Genomic DNA, 16775 nt, shown 5'->3' on the forward strand with positions numbered 1-16775 from the left:
TGCCTCGTGCGCCTCGTGGAAAGTGAGGGAAGTGAACGATCTGTGTGCAATGCGCATTGCATACCACAAAGCGTACTACGTATCGCAAGCGAGTTGTGTTCAATCGGTCACATCCAGCTACAAGCTTACGCCATTGTCCGCTAGGAGCGCTCATGTCGATAGTTGTGCTGGCGTCCTTTGATTTCCAGCGCATGTAGAAATACAATTTTGGAGACATTTTTCATCTGTTTTCCTCACTGCATTTAAAAACTATTAAACTGAATTAAAAGCAGCATCTACTGAAAAGATACGTACGAAGCAAGGAATAGGTAAAATGCAGCACGAGTAATGGCAGGAAGCCGTCCAGAGACAATAAGTAGTGAAACGGGAAAAAATCGAAACAAACCAAGAAGGAAATGCACAAATGATACAAAAAACAGCAAACCAATACGAAACTACAAATCTTCTCTATTTTTATTCTGAAGACTAGCCGAGATTTGTACATACAATAAAGGTATAAACGTTCACTGTTTCAGCAACGATTACGGAAGATTCAAATTGCTGACCAGCCATATAAGTTAAAGGACTTTAAGAAAATAAACGGTACTGCCCAAAAGAACAGGATAAAATACGACCATACAAACATGATTGTAAAAATGAGAGTTTATAAACGAACAAAAACACAACACAACACTGAGCATAGATATCGAAATTACTCCAAAAGCAACACTGCCATTACTTTTGCATTCGATGTATCGGGACAAAGATCCCTTTGCTCGAATACCAAGATGTATTTCTATCGAATGCAGGTTACAGTATTAGGAGTTCGAAAGAAGTGAAGTGGAATTAGGTTTTAAAATTTAAACGAACGATACAGCCCAGGAATTTGATTCCGAACGAAAGCCACCCATTCGTACGTGAGGCATTACATATTTTACGAAAGCACACAGAAGATTGAGCAAAATGAGAGAGAAAAGTTGAAGCGATACAGTACTTACGGTGCTTACGAATATATGTATATTTGTTGTACACTGTGTATGCAACCAAGCACCCCGAAGCTGCTTGCGAAAGGTTTTATAATAAAGTCTGTACGATTGTTTGTGGATGGGAAAGAGGAAATCTAATAGAACGAAACGAAACTCCAAAGTGCGGCTGAGATAAGAGATCGAGAGGCAGCGTGCGTTAGTGAAAATGAAGGGAAAAGGCCTAAATGGGGCACCAAAAACGGACAAACATGACTTATACTGATAATGTAATCGACTGCGTATGCTCACCCATTCAACCGGTATGGGTATATGAACAAAATAAAGTGGATTATTAAAATGTATCTCATGCAGGTGATTTTAATTTTGTTTGTTGTTTTTCATACATTTTTGCAGTGCATCTTTTTCGGTGAGTGTTGTTGAGTGTTTTTAAGCTCCTAGGACTTTCGGTTGCATTTTTCTGTTACTCACTGCAATCACGATATAAAGTCCAAAGTTTCTGTCCACCTGTCAAAGGCTAGCAAGCATTCCATTCTATACGATTCAAGACTACATTCCAGGTCTCACAGAAGTTGAAATCATCTAGGAGATCGGAGAAGTTTGGTCGGTTTTGCACTAATTTCCGACCAGGAGCGACTGGTAGTAACAGGAGAGCATGCATTCGAGGAGGTAGCTGGTATCGGCGAAAATTTTCAAACTTAACTTTAAAATTCGATTCCAAATTTAAAATTTCCTACTCAAATTTAAAATTGAATTTGGAATTTAAAACTCCTCTTCTCATCGGAGACTGAAGTAGGAGGACGAGTTCTCCTGTTTCTCAATCATAATTGCAGCATAAAGAAGCATTTGAACACAAGGCTTTTATGGGATTTTGGGATTTCACTTTTGAAGATCGAGTGGTATCATTCTAGGGAACGGGAAGGGTACTATGAACTCCACAAACACATACACACAGATTGTACACTCAAATATCCAGCAGTTCCTTACGAAGCTTTCCTAGCGATGAACTACTAGGCACTACCTTTGACTGGATCGCGAGGAGAGGATCTGTCTGTTTGAACTGGCGTAGTGCATCGTTGTATCATAATTTAGTTAGTTAGTTAGATGAAATTTCCAATTAGTTTTCCTTTACCATCAAGAGTTTTAACCCGAACCCCTGGATGTCATTTATTGAATGATGAATGAATGAGAAGATTTTCCATTTCTCCTTTTGTTGAGTGCTCAATGAATGTTAAATGGTATACGTTGGAGCGGTCAATGTTTATTATCAGTTTAAAATTTCTACTTCAGACACCAAAGCAAACAGCATTGAGCTGTAATAATGGAAGATGCATAAAATATAGCATCTGCTTTAGATTCGCGCTTGGCTACGAATGAAGTTGAAAATGCTGGGCACCATAACCTTCGCATAAACTACGGGCGCATTACTGATACATGGAATACGGCCGAAGGATACGACTCCAGTCAATTTACCACCGCACACTAGAGCGCTACCGTCGTCTCCTTTGCAAACCTCCATATTCATGCCGTTGATGGAGCAAATTTGTCTGTGGGGGAAAAAAAAGCGAACAAATATTCATCAGAGGTTGTGATCCTGGGAATGTTTCACCGTCAGGCTTTGCCGGACACTTACTCGGGCATAATTCTCTGTTGGAACGTTGCCGAACAAGAGGCGTCCGAGACGGTTTGTACGTTGGTGTAACGTAAGCTGTTTGAAGGCGCTTGAATGTTATTGTCAAACAAACCCCATCCAACGACGAAGCATATTGTGCCAGTTGGGACTTGAGCGGTTTGAAGCCCGATCGGAAACATGTTTGGCTTTCCAACGAAGCTGTTCGCAGGCACCGTGATAACAGCTACATCGAAGTTTTTAGAGACTGAAGGATTGTAGCTCGGGTGAACAACTATTCTACTAACTGTAGTTCGGACGACTGGGCGATTGAGGAATGAACTACCTCCGTATAAAATTACCTGAAAACTTGACTTGTCAGTCTAGCGTTTCTTTTGGTTAAGGATTAGTGACAGGAGTAAAACTCACCCGCCAAGGAGCAAAGCCTAATACGCAATGAGCAGCGGTCAGGGCATGCATCGCCGTGATAATGCTGGCACCACAGTTGTATCTGTTGTCTATGAAGAGACTCAATGCATACTTGTAGTTGGCGATGTTCACTTGGTAGCCGTTGATAATGCGTCCCGATTGGGATGGACCCTCCGCTTGGGTATCGTCTACATTTCCTGCCAACACTGCATGGCTGCACAACAGCCCCAAAAGCACTAGTCCAATGATATGCTTCATCGTTTCGTTGGATACAACTGTGAGGACTGGAGGATTCTTTCCGGTATTTAAACCCATTCTCCAACCCAATCGTTGAGCGTAAATGTGTTGCAAAAAGCTACGTAACAAAAATCTGTTTCCTTCGCGTGCGTATGTTGTTTGGTTCTATAGTGAAGCTTCATCTGTTCAAACAGCAAAGACTTTTTCACGCGTCACCAGGAAGTAAAGAGCATCAATTTCACAATTTTGTGATTGCTAGTGCGCGTGCGACACTTCTTAAACAAACTGTTTGTACATGGCGTTCGGTCTCAGTCAGTTCAGTCAGAATTGATGAGAATAACTTCTAGAATCAAGCAACTTCAATCAGTCTGTATTCGCCCTTCATGGCTCATGCACGTTCCGGTTAAACAAACCCGGCATCGTGTCATTGAAATGTTTATTTTGAGTGTTGATACACCTTGTCTTCTTGAAGTTTTAAGTGATCTCATATAAAAAAGATAATAATGTCCATAACATCACTATATGTTCAGCTGAACTTTTACATATAAAATGAGGAATAAAACATTAAGGTGCAGAAAACGTTAAACGGTTTGCTAGAAAACGAATACTGCTTTGTCTACTCATAATTGAAAACCCACAGAGCAAGTGGGAAAAATGAGTGAGGCAATGAGTTATAAAGCGTTTCTATAGACGAAGTTCTATAATGTGAATCTCATTTGAAAATCTTTTGGATTAAGGAGAACCTCTTAAGGAAACAATAGTTGAAAATCTGTCCCTCATTCAGCATGACATGTTACACAGTGATCGTATCATCGTATGGTATCAAAGATCATCTTGTTAAATCTGTCGGTTTGTACCAGATTAGAACTTCGTCTACATAACATGCACATTGTAGACTACTCCTTGATGCATATTCATGAGGTATTTATTTATTATTTATTACAACTATTAGGGCAACTAGCTTTATTGCACACAGATGTGGTGTTGTGTATTTCGTTGCAGCATCTTTGTACCATCTCGGCACATTTCAAAATGACGAGATTCAAAGCGAAATCACAGCTCTAACGTACATAGATGATAGTCTGTGTTTAGCAAAAACACCAGCATGTGCGCAAATGTGTGGATTTTGTTTGTGTTAGACACGAGCCATCAAAAGTCTGTTTCAACAACAAGAGCAAAAGATTTTAGCTCATAACGCTGTCTCTGACGTTGCCAAGTCATTACGAACTACCATTTGTGTTAACAATGCGAGCTTTTCTTTCACAGAAGAAGAAATCTTTTCATAAAATCGACATACGGTTCACTAAAGACTTTGATGTCTTACTTGTCGGGCTAAGTGATGATAACAAGTTTCACTTCAAACACCTTCATAGATTTAAGAAGGGTTTAATGTCCGATACCAAGCAATTAAACAGCCCATTGGAGAAGCGATGCCTTTACTATTCAGATACCAATACTAATTCTCCTATTTCGAATAGTGTCTTTAGCTATGGTCTTCCGCACATCATTGATTGGTGATATACACGTTGTGGGGATACAATTTTTCCATGGTCAGCACCTTTAACACAAATGTCAAGTGCTACCTTCCGGTGGGAACACTGTGTCATCCCGCCACTCCACATCGCCACGTGGACGTCTCAAAGACATGGAGACGGCGACTTTCATGTGGCACAGGTTCTGTCTGGACACGGATTTTTTCGTGATCATTTGACTATTTGACTGCGGTTGGTCAGCGGTGTCCTGATGTGCTCGAGACGACAGAACGAATGGTTTTCGGGTGCTCGAGGTTTGCGGTAACGACTGATGGGCAGTCCGAACATCATCACTACGGACCACATTCTGGCTCATCTTCTTTCGTGCCAGCAGCATGAAACTTCTGCGCTGCATAAGAGTAGAACCGGATTCTCTAGTACGGAGAGCGGAGCGAGAGTACGACGATCAACGAGATGGAACGAGCACCCGGATTTTGATCATGAGGGCATCTTTATAGTCATCGCGAAGGGCCGATTTAGGGACACTAAAGTCGCCTCGAGAAGGAGAAGGTGTCGTGAGCCTATCTGGTTATTTGATCTGGGGCACATTGAAACGCGTACAATTTACCAATCGGGATGTGTCGCTGGGGAGAAAAAGTAGATTGCGTCCTCCTAAGAACACGGATTGAGCCTTTGGCTATAAAATAATATAAAAAAATTCATTAAAAATAGTAATGCGCCTAAAATAGTAAAAAGCTCATTAAAATAGTAATGCGCCTGATTGCGGCCACGACCTACGTCGCCCAAATATTGTTTTTTTTTTATTTGTTGATACCACGACAGTAGGTCCTCACTACGGGAAAAAGGTCTCTACCACCGGGCCGCCACGTAGCATATATCAAAGAATAAATATGTTAATGACTTTGCCTCATAAATGTAGTGTTTTGTTTTGCTTTTATAGCTCAACTTGTACACTCCACTGTTGCACGGGTTTGGAGCTTTCATGCAAGATTGGTTCAGCGATTTGTGAGGCTTTTTGTTTACGCACAGCAGTTCCAACAATGTTGTTTCCAACTTGTATTCAACAACTGCACTAAGTTCTTTTTTGAGAGTCTCAATCCTGTTGTGATCTTACTCATTCTTACTCACATGAGATTCCATCTGCTTTAGTTCTACCATCTTGAGAGGTCTTGGCATCTCAAATAAAATTATCTTAAAGATGCCTGTCTCTCGACACTCGAGAGGTTTGCGATACCCGGTGAACGGATTTAAATTTGTAAGCTAATTTAGTGTAATTGAAAAAAAACTGCTGATCATGTAAGTAAGGTATGCATGCTAGCGAAAACAAGGTAAAAAATATTAATTCAATAATTAAATCAAATTCTTAACCATAAGATGTTCTACTCTCCGAGCCGTTCAGCAACGTGCTTAGCAATAAAACACCAGGCGGCTCCATCATCCCTAGCATAAAACATTGCTTCCTTAAGAAATGGTGTTATTTGGTTATGAATAATACAACATAATTGTGATTTTTGGTTAGACATTTTTTAATCCGAGATCTTGGACCTCCAAATTTATTCTTCGTCACCAATTGTCATCTTGTTGATTGATCAGTTCAGACAGATAGTTCCTGAAATAAAAAAAAAAAGTTCAGCCCGAGGTGTAGAAGAATGAGTTTGTTGGCTTGACCAAGTAGATTTGAACCTGTTGGATATTAGTTAGAGATGGTATAATACAGGATCATTTTTACCTAATTGAAACTACCTTTTGTATGTCTATTTAAGAATTTTTTCCTCAATTTTTATGAATTGATTACCTGTTTTTTTTTTTTTTTTCAGAAGTATCCTTTTAATATCCCTATTCGCGTAAAATTTGAAGCGTCCTAAACTGAACATTTCAAGAAAGATCTTGGAAGAATTTTCAAAATTGTCTACTAAATGTAATTCGTTAGACAGCCGATAGCCTCACCTGTCTTTAAAATTGCACGCAAATGAGACGAGTAGATAAAAAGATATTAGCTTTTAAATCCGTAAAAATTCAAACTCCCATACAAAATGTATGGCCTACCCGTTCTCGATGGTTTCAAAACATCGTGTATTTTTTGTCGGTTGAACGATGCCTCAGGTCCTCAGAGGGGTCCTCAGAGGGGCTAAAAATCCGCCTCTGCACGTGCTTTGTCTTTGCTTTCTTTGAGAATAGTATTTTAAGAGAAGAAATAAATTTTTAAATTCAACTTCATTCACATTTAAAATGTTACAAAGAAAACAATGTGGTAGTCTTATTCTTTTGTCTCCATCACGGAAAAGGCCCATTTTTTGTACCCGTGCACCACATTACCATCCTATGGGAACAAAAAACACGGTTGAGAATGATTTGCTTTATAACATTTGCATATGATTTATTTATTTGTAAACATTCATCATTGAATTAGCCGCACGATCAACAACAAAGCTTAATTTTACCATTTTGATTTTGTTTTGTAAAAATGAATGCCCGTGTAACAAAAAAAAGCATGTTAAAAACAAGCCTATTACGAGCCATCACAAAAAACATCTGAACATCGGTGGATAGTTGTTTGTTTTTGTTTTGTTTTTCTGCGGGTGGAGTATAATTTGTTATTATTATTATAATTATTTGACCACCGGAATGATCGATCTTCGGTAATGCCTGGTTTCTGCCTGCCAACACACGCACACGCATACACAGGGCATTAACACATATACACAGCCAAACACACATATACACGGTACCGTGAATTACATGCAGTGATAATGATGCAAAAATGCCAAATTTGCCAATTTACGCATTCTACATGAAGTACAGCATCGACGAGTTGTCGCTATAGACGAGATAAAGTTTCATTTCATTCGGTATATCGAGCGATTGGAGCCGCCGGTTCAGGATGTACACTTTGTCCGGCGCCAGGCGGTTCATGTAACGCCATACCGTTGCACGGACGGTATCGCGTGCCAACCGTTTGAGTGTGAACAGCTCCAGCTGAGGTTTAGCTAAAATACTGTTTATCACTTTCCATGTACCGAATCGATGGAGCAGCCACTGGTAGAGCGGTTGTTTGGCCATTACATCGCTTACCCGGCGTGCCAGAAAGCCGTACGAACAATACTTGAGACAGGGAAAAATTATGTCCACCTTCGCGGGACCAAGATCGGTGAGTAAATGTTTAACGAGTGCATCCATATCGTTGCCGTACATGAGTGCCATACACTCGACGGCCTTCCGGTACTGGTCGTACAGTACCGAGTTGAGCTTAACGGTTTCCAGCGCGTACAGTTCCTGCAGCACCGTTGGCATAACGTTGCGTACGGTTTGTTTCATCGTTTTTAGCGAGCATTTAGCAAAATCTACAAAATCCATCAACAGCGCAGATATCGCTTCGGCCGATCGGGTCGTATCGCCGCCCTGGATGAAGAATGTTAGCAACCGCACCAGGTCGGCAGTTAGCAGCGGAACACAGCATACCAGCGGCCAAATGTATTCGAGCTCGTCCCGTTCCGCCGTTACCGGGCCACACTCGCACAGCACCACCATCGCCAGCAGCTCGTAGTCGGGAATCAGTCTTTCGTACAGCGAGCGAACACGGGCCTGCTTTTCCCATTTCAGTTCCGTTTCGATGAAATACGGGATCAGAGAGGACTGGGAGCGATAGCTGAGCAGGGCCGGCTTTAGGATGTCGTTGACCTGGTACCGCTGCCGGTACATATGGTCCGGATGCTCGTAGTTGTAGAGTATCTTAAAGCAGGCGACCTTGTTGCGGGCCGAACACGGACCCCGGGCACTAAATATATCGATTCCGTTAAAATCATCCGCTTCCGGCATAAATTGCCACTTGGCTTTGGCAATAAATAGCAAATAGATTAAAATTTCAATATTGCCCGTATCGAACGCGGCCGTATGGAGTGCGGTTTCGTCCGCATAGTCAATCAGATTCACATCGGCTCCGTGTGCAATAAGCAGCTCGACCAAATCCAGCCGATCGTTCGATACGGCGTAGTGTAGCGGCGTGATGCTTTCCGTGTCTCCCGTATTCACCACACCTCGATCCAAACGCAACAGGTAACCAACAATCTCGGCCGAAACGGACTGCTCACAGGCGCGAGCCAACGGTGTAAGACCCTCGTAACACTGGACGCCCGTTTCCGGCTGAAAATGATCCACCACCAGCTTCACACAGTCCAGATTGCGACTTACGACGGCATGGTGCAGTATGTTCCAGTGATGGTTATCGAGCCGTTTGCCGAAATCGGGCCGCGGTGGCTTCGCATCGGTTAGCTGGCGCAGCTTCTCCATATCACCCTTCGTAACGGCGTTCCACACCTCGTTCGCCTTCATCGTCGTCGTCGTCGAGACGCGCGCCCGCAACTGGCGCGTCCAAATATCACCTGCAACGCGAACAAAGTTAATATAATTCCGTACGCTGCAATGGCCACGGGCTCACTAACCACGGCCGTTTGTTTACCAGCTGCAAAGGTTTTATTGCGTTTCACGGAGCTAAACTTTTTTCAAACCCTGTCAACCCATTCTTTTGTTGTGTTTTGACATTTCGTCCCAAAATGTCGGCTGACAGTTGTTTTTGCTGGAGAAGCCACCCAAGTTGGTCGGTACGCTTAGTTACTAAGATTTCCGTTAGCGAAATATTCTCGAAAAGCCTTACGAAAAAGCAAATTATTTCAAGTGTAATTTTTTTTAAGATAAAAGATTCGACATGGCCCACCTTGGCGTAATATGTACTTCAAAATGCGAAAAACGCCTAAACGTATGCAAAGCGCAATACATGTCGCTAAGGATACACATTGTGTTTTCAGTGTGGTTTTTCATGATTGAATCAATTAGTAGAAAATATGGTAAAAGACTTGAGAAGGCCCCCTAGAATATTTTGTGTGCAGTAATATGAGATGTTAATTTTGTCGGACTTTGTATTTCGGGTTGGTCAAAACACGTTCGTTGAATACCACAATATCCACAAACTCCTGTGATGCAGAAGACTCCAAAAACACACGAAATGTACGATATACCGCACCTGGATGCGTACGGTAGTCCCCTACGGATACGAGTCCTGGACTATGCTGACGGAGGTCCTACCACAGGTGTAATGAAAAAGTGAAGCTACAGGTGAAAGCGAGATGGGTACGATAAAAGAAGAAGGGAAAAACTCATCCATGAGTGCGAACGGAACAGATATACAAATAGAAGATAAAGCGATTTATTCTCCTTGGGTCATTTTTTTTGACAGCTGCTTGCTGAGCTGCTTTGTTTACAATCTCCACCCGAAGACAAAAATAATCATCGACCTGAAGGAAAAAGCGTTGTTTTTCGTTTTCTCACCAAAATACGGAGCGATTTGTGGTGTATTTTGTGTCTAGCAAGTGAGTGATAGACAATATGACTGTGGTAGAGTTTTTCGGCTGCAGCTTCCTAGCGTTCGGTCCACCGGTGGCTATGTTTGCGCTTACGATAGCACACGATCCGATACGCATCATCATCCTGATCGCTGCCTCATTCTTCTGGCTTGTATCGTTGCTGCTTTCTTCCACCGTGTGGCTAGCATTCCATCCCCTAACGTCACAAGTTACCTTCGGATTGATATGCTCCGTCTTCATTCAGGTTCGTTCTCGGGTTCTCTGCGCTAGCGTCACCCACCAACCGTATGACTCATATGCTGTACTTTCTTTGCAGGAAGGATTCCGATATCTCATGTACAAGGTGCTGCGCAAGACGGAAAGCGGCCTGCAGGAAGTAACGGACATTGTACGCATCGCCGACTATCGACACATTCTGTCGTACGCTTCCGGGCTCGGGTTCGGCATTATCAGTGGAGCATTTTCCTTGGTAAACATACTGGCTGATTCGGTCGGTCCGGCTACGGTTGGGCTGAAGGCGGGATCGGACGTGTTTATGCTGATCAGTGCGGCTCAGTCACTAGCCATGATACTGCTGCACACCTTCTGGAGCGTAATCTTTTTCAACGCTTGTGATGTGAAAAACTACTATCACATCGGTTACGTAGTGACAAGTCATCTGTTCGTTTCCTGCATGACGCTGCTGAACGCGAACGCACTGTTTGGTGTTACGCTGAGCATCTCGTACCTGGTGCTTTGCATTACGGGTGTGATTGCGTTCCAGGTGGCCGGTGGGACGGTCGCTTCTTTCCGAAAGTTTCTCACTTGCAAGTGAAAACTATGGTCGCAGTGTGGTAAAGTTATTCTCAGCTCTTAAATTAATAGACTCAATTTCATTTTGACTTATTCGCGCTCTTTTCGATACATTCATTCATTAATTAGCAGTTATTCTTTCGTATTAATATCTAATAAACCAAAATGTAACAAAATATTATATTAGTTTAGCAGTTACGCTGTCGTTTTATTTCATCGATCAATAAAAACTTCTTTCAAAGCGAATCACATCAGACGATCATCCGAAAGTGGTTGGTGGGCGCGACTGGGAAGTCCCAAGGTGTCACGTGATGCGATGCTGGAACAAAGAAAGCAAACATTTAATTAAATCACACGATTGACACAAAAGAACCTGAACTACTTTTTCTTTATACATATATTTATCAGATAGGGACGAAAGACATATGCCAAGTTAAGTTGTCATGGTATAGATCATATGAACTATGCGTCATCACAGAGAATAATCTTAAATAAATTATGTTCATCTGCATCCAAAGGATAACTCACCTTTACGGAGTGTTGTTTAATAAAACTTGTTTTACAATTAGCCATCCTCTAACTGATAAATGAAGTCTCCATAAACCAACAGAAGGAGTCAGTTATCGGTGATCGCGTCTTCTCGTTGGAAATAAGATTGACTGTCCCTCATCTGAACATATTCCTGCGAAGGGAAAAAAGAGTCTCGTGCTAATTAATACTTTTTACACATTAGTAATGAAACTAAGCAAATATTTTGCATGTTTTTTCAGATAGGGACGAAAGACAAATATTTAAGTTTAGTTTTCATTTCGTTTAGATCATATGAACTATGCGTCATCACATAATTATATTGTAGGACTTCTTTAACATCGGCTATAAATCAACGCAACTCACCTATGACTCTGAGAATTTGATCCGGGCGGTCCGGTGGTGGTAGAGGCAACAGCGGCGCCGGTTTTCAAATGGCGGAACCGGGGTTCGGACCTCATGAGAATCTTTCATCCGTGGGACTCCCTCTAGCCGGATTCAAATATTAAATGGCCGGCGTAACCTTAGAAGATCGTTAAGCCAAGAAAAAGGAGTGAGAGTGTCCTCGCCCTTCTCCCATCCAAGAGGTATCCAAAAAAGAATCTGAAATGGAAAGAAATGCTCTACATTACAATGTTGTTCGTAACAGATTAAAATCATCTCTCTGTTAGTAGTTTTTATCGTTTTCAGAATCCTTTTGGTTATAACGTATTAATGTGAGTTATCGATCATTATTCGTCTGAAACATTTTATCATCATATACAGGAGATGAAGGTTATGTGATCAACAAAAAATGCTAATATTTACCTTCTTAGTAACACAATGCCCAGAAACCTCATCAGAAGAAGTCGTCTTAGAAGCTTGTGAGAACTAAAATCTAAACGAAAAAAAAGTAACATTAGATGTTATCCGTTACGAAAGTCGCGCTATTGAACATCCAAAAACGAAAGCAAATACGCCGTCAGCTGGCCGTTCTTATTTCGAATCATATTGATCATGTTTTAAGGTAAGAACAATCATCATTTGAACTGTAACAAAGTTAGCAGAGAGAAATTAAACTATGATTCTTACCTTGGGGGCCAACCTTGGGAACCAACCGGAACGTGGGATTTTGTCAACATCATACCGTGCCCGATCGCCTCCTTTCTCAGCTCGGTTTGAGAAACTTTCCCTGGACAAATATTCTCGGCACATCGATATTTTCCTTCGGATTTATCGTGCGTCGATGGATGTAACTGTTCACCAGCACCGTGAACCCAGCCTGCCGGAACAGTTCCGATACCTCCTTCTCGGCGAAATAGTAACTTCGCGTACCGTCCTGTCGCATGTAAAAGTTTTCCGCTATCTTGTGACCCGGCTTAAACCGCAGCTGTGCCATATCATACAGTCCGTAGTCGCGGAACAGCACAACGCCGCCGGGTTTCAACAGCCGGTAAATGTTAGCAACCGTCTGGTGAAACTTGTCCGGATGAATAGCGGACAGTACGAAAATTAGCGTCACAATGTCCAGGCTGCCGTCGATCAGCGTTTCAAACACTTGCTCCGTGGTAATGTCACAAGCGAACGCCTTCACGTACCGCTCGTCGTACAGGTTATGTTTCTGCACCAGCTCAACGGCACGTGGTGAAAGATCGCAGGCATAGATGAAATAATCGCGGTGATGTCCATCTTCGATCAGTGGAAATATTAAATTTCCTACACCACAACCGATCTCGAGCAGCTTTTTCCCATCGATGGTGTTACTGTCCAAATTACACGAGCTTCTTGCTGCATGCGGTGCTGTTCCGCCGCTGCCACCTGACTCCTCCTCCTCTTCACCACACAGCAACTCGCTAAACTCGCGCGTAGTCCAGTGCCGGTCTTTGAAGAATCGATTCTCATTCCGCTTGTAGAACAAATCCCAATGTTTACGGGCCTCTTTCTCGAGCTTCAGCGCTTGGAACGCGGTCACCATGCGTTTATTCTGTTCCTCCAGTTTCGCCTTCTCGGTATCGCTGAGAGTTTTAGCATGTTCCGTCACTACGTCACCCAGATTAAAAGCTGTTTGCTTGGGAAAACGTTCCGTATTCTTCTCTGGTTCGATTTTACCTTCCAATGGTTCAGCTTCCATTGTGTATTGCGCGCTATCGATGTCACCTTGAAACTAATGGCGAACACAAGAACTTTACTTTTACTACAATATATGCCATCAAGTTCGATCACCGTACGTCCGTTCACTTTGAAACTCGGAATGAAAAGACTTAAGAAAGCGCGACAAGTTCCGAAATGCGGCGAGCCACAGACGGCGCACTCATACAACTATGTTTTTGAGAATAATTTCGAAACAAGTTTCGAAGATCCGGAAAGGCGCTGTTCGAAGTGTGTTGATGTTTTGCTCTAGATATATTTGACACTGCCCAAGGTTTATAGAATGTTTTTGAATCGAATGACGGAGAAACCGTTATTTTTAAAAAAGGTTTTGCTTCTAGTTCTTTGAGCATAACTTATCTTTTCCTTTTTACATTTTAAAGTTTAATAATTTCGTTGACGCTTTCTACACAGTAGAGGACAGTTTTCTTCTTCATCCGGAACACCCAAATCTTAGTTTTGTTGTTGTTATTTTACCACATGTAAATTCGGTTTCTGTGTACGTGCTATAAAGAAATCGTTAATTGCATTGTATTCAACATCAACTTCCATATTTATGGGACCAAAAACCCTTGGAAACTTTTAAACTTTTTCTTCTCCTTAGGCTCGATGATGACATTAGCAAATATAGAGTCTCATGGAAGAGGTGACAGAGGATTCATCATTCACACAGCAGAACCGCGGCAACCGGGAGAACCGAGGGTCCGGATAGTATTTGAATCTCGGTCCTGCCATGTGAAGACCGGTGATACTGTCGCCTACACTGGCCCACTTTTTGTTATATTAATAATTTCAAAATACCATACCAGTAAGGTATGAATATAATCTATTTGTTCAGCGATGTATTGTATGTAGAAGTATGCAGTTTGCATGCTTTCCAAAAATAAGCCATTCCAAAAATTTACTTTTAAAATTAAAATCCTAATCTTTGCCTGCTGTAAGGCGATTCAACTCTCTTTCTCTCTCTCTCTCTCTCTCTCTCTCTCTCTCTCTCTCTCTCTCTCTCTCTCTCTCTCTATCTCTCTCTCTCTCTCTCTCTCTCGGAATATATGAACGGACTCAACAGGTACATATGGAGCTGCGTGAAAATAAGAAAATCGCCCATTATGCCAGCGGAGACCATCTAAAAGGCGAAAAAAAGGAAAAGAAATGATAAGCAGAAGTTACCGAAAATGGGCCAAATGGTGTCGAGTAAATTATGCATCTTTCAGTGAAAATTCTACACCGTCCGTCCACAAGTTTAACTGTCTAACAGGGCAGGACGCTACACTTCTTCTTCAGCTGTTTGTTTGGGTAGAGAGATAATAGTGAGGTAGAAGTTTCTACCGCGTGTGCGTGTGTGCCCAACACGAAAGGAAATAAAAGAGCAGTCCAGTGGAAGGACTACCAATAATACTACGGTGGCATACCTTAGTGGCACAACGCGCTCGCCAAGCGTTTCCGTGCGGCAAGCAGCTCGGCGTAGCTTTACTGACTTCGTTGCATCGCCACAACAACCGCCACAGCTGATTGACTGACCATCGGGAAGCTAACGCTCCTGCACGCAGGAACAAATGCACCCATCAGTAGCTATTTATACCTCGTGAAGTGCACACGCGTGAAGTGTGGCTGAAGGAATCGCGATCCTCCGAATGCGGGATATTCGGGACTGGTGCATGACTGGTGAACGCTGTACCGTATTCTATTGAATGTTTAGTCATTTTTTTGAACTGCTTTGTTGCACCAGTAACTTTCCGTTACAAGCACGAAGCATGTGATCCTGTTTGAATCTTTTCCCGCCAAACAGCAACGAAGCGAAAGTGAAACCAATGCAAAATCGTATGCTACGAGTGTGACTGTGTGTAAAGTTCGTGTTGAGTTGAGTTTATTTTTAAACAGCAGTAAAAAGCTATTCGTAAAGGAAGCTCTACCTTCCCCCCAGGCAAAAGCTGGATACAGTAGAGTGGTGCATCATGGGGCCAATGATGGCAGCCCCTCAATTGCCAAACTGCCACTAGAACAGAGTACATACACCAAGCCATACCAGAACACGAGGCGTCAGGTGCGCGATTTGATGGACCATTTCGGACAGATTTTGTTGGCGGCGCTAGCAAAGTGGGCGAAAGTTTTCCCGAGGCACTTGCATGTTACACCGAATTTTGGCCGGAAATCGTTTGTCGGCGTGTGAGGAAGGTAAGACTAAATCTAATCCCAAGGTAAGCATGTATCGTGAGGCGAAGCGAACGCATTAACACTTTCCACGTGCAATGGAGCACATTTTTCGAACCATTACTGTAGTTGCTGAGTGTCAAGGTCTTTTCGGTTAAATTGAGTTTGTTTTCAGCGCAGAGCGCAGAGGTCGCAGGCAAGGTAAATTGGAAAGTTGCAGCTATTGCATCAAAATCCATTACCCTGAAGGCTTAGCTCGCCTATTGAACTCTCTTTTGTTGGTGGAGGAATTGAAAATTACGTTGACAATCGTTATTTAACTGCGATCGATACGCGGGCCAATTTGTCCAACCAGCGAGACCATTTCATCGTGCAAACCAATTCCAACTGATTATGCCAATGGATGGGATTGTGGTTGACTGAAAAATGTATAAAAACAATTATTGAATCTACTATATTGTATTGTTGAAAAAATTCAGATTTTTTCAAGATAAAATTCCACTTTCATATATGAGACACTACCGAATATACAAACGCTGGTAGAAGCAGTTTGGGTCAATGCCAACACAAGTTTAAAATTCTTGAATTGCTACTAAATGTTAAACAATTAAATGGTGATCTAACACGTTAAGCCAGCATGCAACGCTGCCAGAGAAGACATCAAGGATGTGTTCTGCATTTTAATCGCCAATGTTGATTGGGATTATGTCGGCGAAAAACTTCCTAAGCCAAATTTGTTGCCCTAATCCTGCTCGCTTCGAGGAAGGCTTTTAGCGTGCTTATAGCGTCTTTATATGATACAACATTTTAAATCAAGCTTATTCGCCTCCATTTTGTCCACTAGTCCAACTTCCACCGAGCCAAAGGACAATGCTTTGTCAATGGACTCCGCGCCTGTCTCTCGTATTCGGACAGCTTATCGATTGGAGCTCAGTATTTTATACGCCGAAGGTATGGGTGTTCGCTGGTCAGCCTGAATGTCTGTCCATTGACTCGATGTTTTCCCCCCTCCGGTTTTACGAATTCTGAATGAAATGCCGGGAGCCGGGAGAAGCGGTCTTTGCATTTGCCTGCCCATCATCGATCGATGCTG

At 42.4% G+C, this 16775-nt stretch overlaps 6 protein-coding genes and 2 non-coding genes across 9 annotated transcripts in view; 1 reads left to right on the forward strand and 7 right to left on the reverse strand.

Annotated features, from left to right (window-relative positions):
- Nucleotides 1–16775, reverse strand: part of LOC126564152 (protein PALS2) — a 536462-nt gene that overhangs the window by 518785 nt on the left and 902 nt on the right. The gene's annotated exons all lie outside the window — the stretch shown is intronic.
- The window catches only part of LOC126564707 (homogentisate 1,2-dioxygenase), a 650355-nt gene that overhangs the window by 417625 nt on the left and 215955 nt on the right, over nucleotides 1–16775 (reverse strand). The gene's annotated exons all lie outside the window — the stretch shown is intronic.
- LOC126565282 (trypsin beta-like) lies at nucleotides 2314–3258 on the reverse strand. The gene is made up of 3 exons (XM_050222446.1): nucleotides 3001–3258; nucleotides 2596–2933; nucleotides 2314–2509 (listed from the first exon to the last, which is right to left on the reverse strand). The coding sequence occupies exons 1-3, from the start codon at nucleotides 3256–3258 to the stop codon at nucleotides 2314–2316; spliced, it is 792 nt and encodes a 263-aa protein (XP_050078403.1).
- Nucleotides 7432–9063, reverse strand: LOC126564523 (uncharacterized). The gene has a single exon (XM_050221594.1). It carries the CDS (start codon nucleotides 9057–9059, stop codon nucleotides 7518–7520), a length of 1542 nt encoding a protein of 513 aa, XP_050077551.1. The 5' UTR covers nucleotides 9060–9063; the 3' UTR covers nucleotides 7432–7517.
- LOC126565306 (gamma-secretase subunit Aph-1) lies at nucleotides 10110–10901 on the forward strand. Its single transcript, XM_050222473.1, has 2 exons — nucleotides 10110–10331; nucleotides 10404–10901. Exons 1-2 carry the CDS (start codon nucleotides 10110–10112, stop codon nucleotides 10899–10901), a joined length of 720 nt encoding a protein of 239 aa, XP_050078430.1.
- On the reverse strand, nucleotides 11276–11364 carry LOC126566294 (small nucleolar RNA snR60/Z15/Z230/Z193/J17). The gene has a single exon (XR_007607353.1). It is a non-coding gene; the product is annotated as a small nucleolar RNA snR60/Z15/Z230/Z193/J17 (small nucleolar RNA).
- LOC126566292 (small nucleolar RNA snR60/Z15/Z230/Z193/J17) lies at nucleotides 11638–11729 on the reverse strand. The gene has a single exon (XR_007607351.1). It is a non-coding gene; the product is annotated as a small nucleolar RNA snR60/Z15/Z230/Z193/J17 (small nucleolar RNA).
- LOC126560385 (tRNA N(3)-methylcytidine methyltransferase METTL6) lies at nucleotides 12555–13517 on the reverse strand. The gene has a single exon (XM_050216345.1). The coding sequence runs from the start codon at nucleotides 13515–13517 to the stop codon at nucleotides 12555–12557; it is 963 nt and encodes a 320-aa protein (XP_050072302.1).

Source organism: Anopheles maculipalpis, chromosome 3RL, assembly GCF_943734695.1.
Source record: "Anopheles maculipalpis chromosome 3RL, idAnoMacuDA_375_x, whole genome shotgun sequence".
Lineage (NCBI taxonomy): Eukaryota > Metazoa > Arthropoda > Insecta > Diptera > Culicidae > Anopheles > Anopheles maculipalpis.

Coding starts and splice junctions, on each gene's coding strand:
- LOC126565282 (XM_050222446.1), bottom strand. CDS start 3,258: ATGAAGCATATCATTGGACTAGTGCTTTTGGGGCTGTTGTGCAGCCAT. Junction 2,934..3,000: donor TAGGCTTTGCTCCTTGGCGG/GTGAGTTTTACT, acceptor TCAAGTTTTCAG/GTAATTTTATACGGAGGTAG. Junction 2,510..2,595: donor CAACAGAGAATTATGCCCGA/GTAAGTGTCCGG, acceptor TTTCCCCCACAG/ACAAATTTGCTCCATCAACG.
- LOC126564523 (XM_050221594.1), bottom strand. CDS start 9,059: ATGAAGGCGAACGAGGTGTGGAACGCCGTTACGAAGGGTGATATGGAG.
- LOC126565306 (XM_050222473.1), top strand. CDS start 10,110: ATGACTGTGGTAGAGTTTTTCGGCTGCAGCTTCCTAGCGTTCGGTCCA. Junction 10,332..10,403: donor TATGCTCCGTCTTCATTCAG/GTTCGTTCTCGG, acceptor CTTTCTTTGCAG/GAAGGATTCCGATATCTCAT.
- LOC126560385 (XM_050216345.1), bottom strand. CDS start 13,517: ATGGAAGCTGAACCATTGGAAGGTAAAATCGAACCAGAGAAGAATACG.